This window comes from Echinococcus granulosus (assembly GCF_000524195.1).
Source record: "Echinococcus granulosus chromosome Unknown EG_S00111, whole genome shotgun sequence".
NCBI classification, from domain to species: Eukaryota; Metazoa; Platyhelminthes; class Cestoda; order Cyclophyllidea; family Taeniidae; genus Echinococcus; species Echinococcus granulosus.
Window position 1 is genome coordinate 76,170 of NW_020170491.1, and position 3,405 is coordinate 79,574.

General features: G+C 41.6%; 1 protein-coding gene across 1 annotated transcript; it reads left to right on the forward strand. All coding sequences in view use genetic code 11, as the record gives it.

The window, feature by feature from the left end:
* Positions 1–421: 421 nt before the first annotated feature.
* EGR_08579 (Mitogen-activated protein kinase kinase kinase 7) lies at positions 422–3,113 on the forward strand (the record flags this gene model as incomplete). The annotated part of the gene is given in 7 exon segments (XM_024497828.1): positions 422–453; positions 1,060–1,084; positions 1,264–1,510; positions 1,632–1,756; positions 1,774–1,822; positions 2,472–2,708; positions 2,947–3,113. The coding sequence occupies 7 exon segments, from the start codon at positions 422–424 to the stop codon at positions 3,111–3,113; spliced, it is 882 nt and encodes a 293-aa protein (XP_024347749.1).
* Between the last annotated feature and the right edge of the window lie 292 nt (positions 3,114–3,405).

Consider the following 3,405-nt stretch of genomic DNA (forward strand, 5'->3'; position numbering starts at 1 on the left):
AACAGACATACAGAATTAAAAAATATGCACAAGTTTTATACCTTTGTGATTTTGGAAGTTTTAAGACAGGGAAAATTTCGGTTTTTTATATGGTCGGACCTACATTCAACTATTTTCGCGCACCTCGTCAATCGTTTATGTGTTACATTTTTGTTGGTTTCACCCATATTATAGTTTATAAACATGATATACCTTCCTGCTGTAATTTAAGAGCCTATCACTCAGCACTCTGTTTCATTAAGAAATTGAATTCTAAAAGTTGCAGTATAGATTGCACGAATTATACGTCCATGAATGTTAGGCAAGTCAATTCCTCTTCAGTACGTTCTGTGAAAAAATGCGACATGAGTCTGCTAGTTTAAATACACAGAAACCCTCCCGATATTACATTTTGCGATTGGGTTCAACTGAGGCCTAGCAGATGCCCTGCGATAGAGTCAATCTCAAGAGATTGTAGGTTCTTTACCAGCCTTTTATGATACATTGTGGGGGTTTTATTCACGGTTTTATTAATGGCTAACTTTTATTCGGTTTGCCTTATTCATACTGGTATTTTTGCGTAACATGTGTCTGCAGCTCGCCATTTGAATTTACGGTTTTTTTTTAGTGCCTAAGCGTGGAGATTTTGCAAATCTGGGAGCGTTTGGTAAGATGGTTACATGTGTCATGAAGATTTGTAGGTTTGCAAACGAAATCTCGCAATTTCATTCTCTTGGTCACATGCGTGAAGCATTAGACTTCTATCAATCAACAGTATTACTAATACCACTTTTAAAATCTGATTTTGCGAATTCATCCGTTATTTACTGAAGTACGTCAAGCTGTGTAATGTATTCCAATGTCTGCGTGCTGCGTGGTCCAATTTTGTAAAATAAGTAGACAGGATTGCTTTACTGTCAAATATTAGAGAGTGGAATTCATTTACTTGAGAAAATTCAAGGCGAACAATGATGTTTCCCTTACTGTTGACACAGTTTACCACCTGACTATCAATAACTGCTAGGCTTCACTCATTTTTCATTACTTTCCTTGTTTGGTCTATTTTTTGTTTTATTTCAGGGAAGACGAGGAGTCGGAAGTTTGGGTTTGAAGAGTCAAAACAGTGTTCAATGTTCCAGAGGATGACATACAGATAGAGAAGTGGGTGCGTTTTCGTTCAGTTGCGATGCTTAGCCTTTTTGGTCACAACGTCAAAGCGTTCCCTTTGTCGAAGACATTTAAACAAAGGACAAGCACAAACTGAGCTCTTTACGTTTTTTAAAGAGTGTATCAGAAGAGGGCTATGGAGCCATCTCATTTGGCACGTACCGTCGCAAGAAAGTGGTGAAGAAGGATTTCAAATATATGAATACAATTACTGAACGCATATACAACTACCGTGAAGCCTACGCACTTTCTACCTGCAATCACCCAAACATCGTCAAGTTCATTGGTGCTGGTCCAAACACGCGAATAGCCAACGTCCGCTATGTTGTGATCGAGCGGGCGACAGATGCCTCTCTGAAGGAAAGTAAGCATCCTCCTTCTTGTAGAGGTAAATTAATCCCTCCTGCCTTTAGTCATTTTTTCGGGAGTTGAGTACAGCATTTAGCACGTAATGCTCTGGACCCTGCATCTCGCGAATGGGTTAGATTATCTTCACTCGCGTGCTGAGCTGATCATCCATCGAGACTTAAAACCCGCGAACATGCTGCTCTTTGACGGATGCACTACCCTCAAGATAAGCGACTTTGGCAGCTCGAAGATTTTGAAGCGAGTAAAACGGGATTGCAGTCAGTAAATCAGGGTTCTCTTCTCTATATGGCACCAGAGGTAAAACAGCGTAAGTCTTGATGTGTTTATACCCTCCTCTACATAATGAGCTAATTTGATGTTAATAATTAGAGGCCTCGGTCTTTCACAGCCACTTTTACTGCCAATGTAACATCTGTGCGACGCTCCGGTTCACTTGTCTGACCTTGGAGTCAGAGACAAGAGACGTGTTCTCCTTTCCAGCATGAGAAATCTACAATTGCCAGGTCTTGTTGCAAGCTGAATAGCCGCGCAAATGGGTGGCACTGAAACATCTGGACAACGGAGAATAGTGAGCGCGTTAAGATGCTGTGTAAACAAAGTGGACTATCTGGCTAGTATGAGGAGTGATCCAATTAGATGTTTGCGCTTTCGACTTTATGCATGAAAAGACGGAATGTCATTATGTCATTTATAGTCATCCTCTCTACATTTATGCATTTGTCTCCACGTTTACATGATATACCTGCAAAGCAGCCTAAGTGGGGGATGATATGAACAGACGTGAACCCTTCTGAAAGAGTTGGATTCACTTCGTCGTCGATGCAGAAATAGTGGGATGCAAAGCATTGGTTAGGGTTGTGTAGTATGTGGCATTATTTTTACGTAGAGTTATCATAATGTAGATGTGGTGTGGTGCGCAATAGGATCTCAGGCGTTACTCTGACCAAACAAAGTAGCCTTGGTGGCCACCACCTGTCCAATTCTCCCACGGACGCACACACACATCACACAGAACACAACAGTAGTAATCTCCGTTTGTAATGATCTCTTGAAGTGGAAAACGAGCTCGAATGACCCTGCATTTGCATTGGGTAAGACACAGTCACTTAATACACAGGAGCAATTGGTCAGACTATTCGGTGATGATGAGCCTGCCTACATCCGTTGCTTGGATGCTCGTCTTGATTCTAGGCGTAGGAATATGTTCCAAGGTTTCGATGCATGTGATGACTTTCTCTGTCTAGATATGCTTTCAGGTTGACTCAGATTTAGCTTTGTTGCCATAGTCAAAAGGAAGAAGCTGTCATGATGCCCACCATGGGTGCGCTACTTGTGCTTACAATTTTTTCGTAAAAAATAGTGTTGTACGCACCTCTATCACAGAAACGTTTAAGTATACACTGCTTTTTTCTTCCTTTCTACCGAACCTAGTTACCAAGGATAAATTCTATACCGGTTATTCGAAGTCGGTGGATATTTACACCATGACGGTTTCAATTTCGGAAATACTGACACGGAGATTGGACGAAGATGTGAATCCCAACTGCGTGAAGATCCATTCGTGTCCACAATTTCTAAACTGTCTCTTCGATCGGTGAGAACCCCTGTGTTTTTTGTATATCCAAAAGCCTCGCCATTGGGATTAGACCTAACGGAAATCTTTGTGTGTGCAGTGGAATGGCAGAGGAATCGTGTTAACGACCATCGGCATCCTAATTGGCTCGGTTGTTTGATTTCATAATGCGCAATGTGTGCACTATGACCTCATTTCAGCTGACCATTGACTTGGGGAGCGCTACAGTTTGCAGTACCTCTCCAAAGACTAGCACCTGCACTTTAAGTGGGCACAAGTATTGGAGAAGTCTTTTTTAGTACAAGATCTTCATAGCG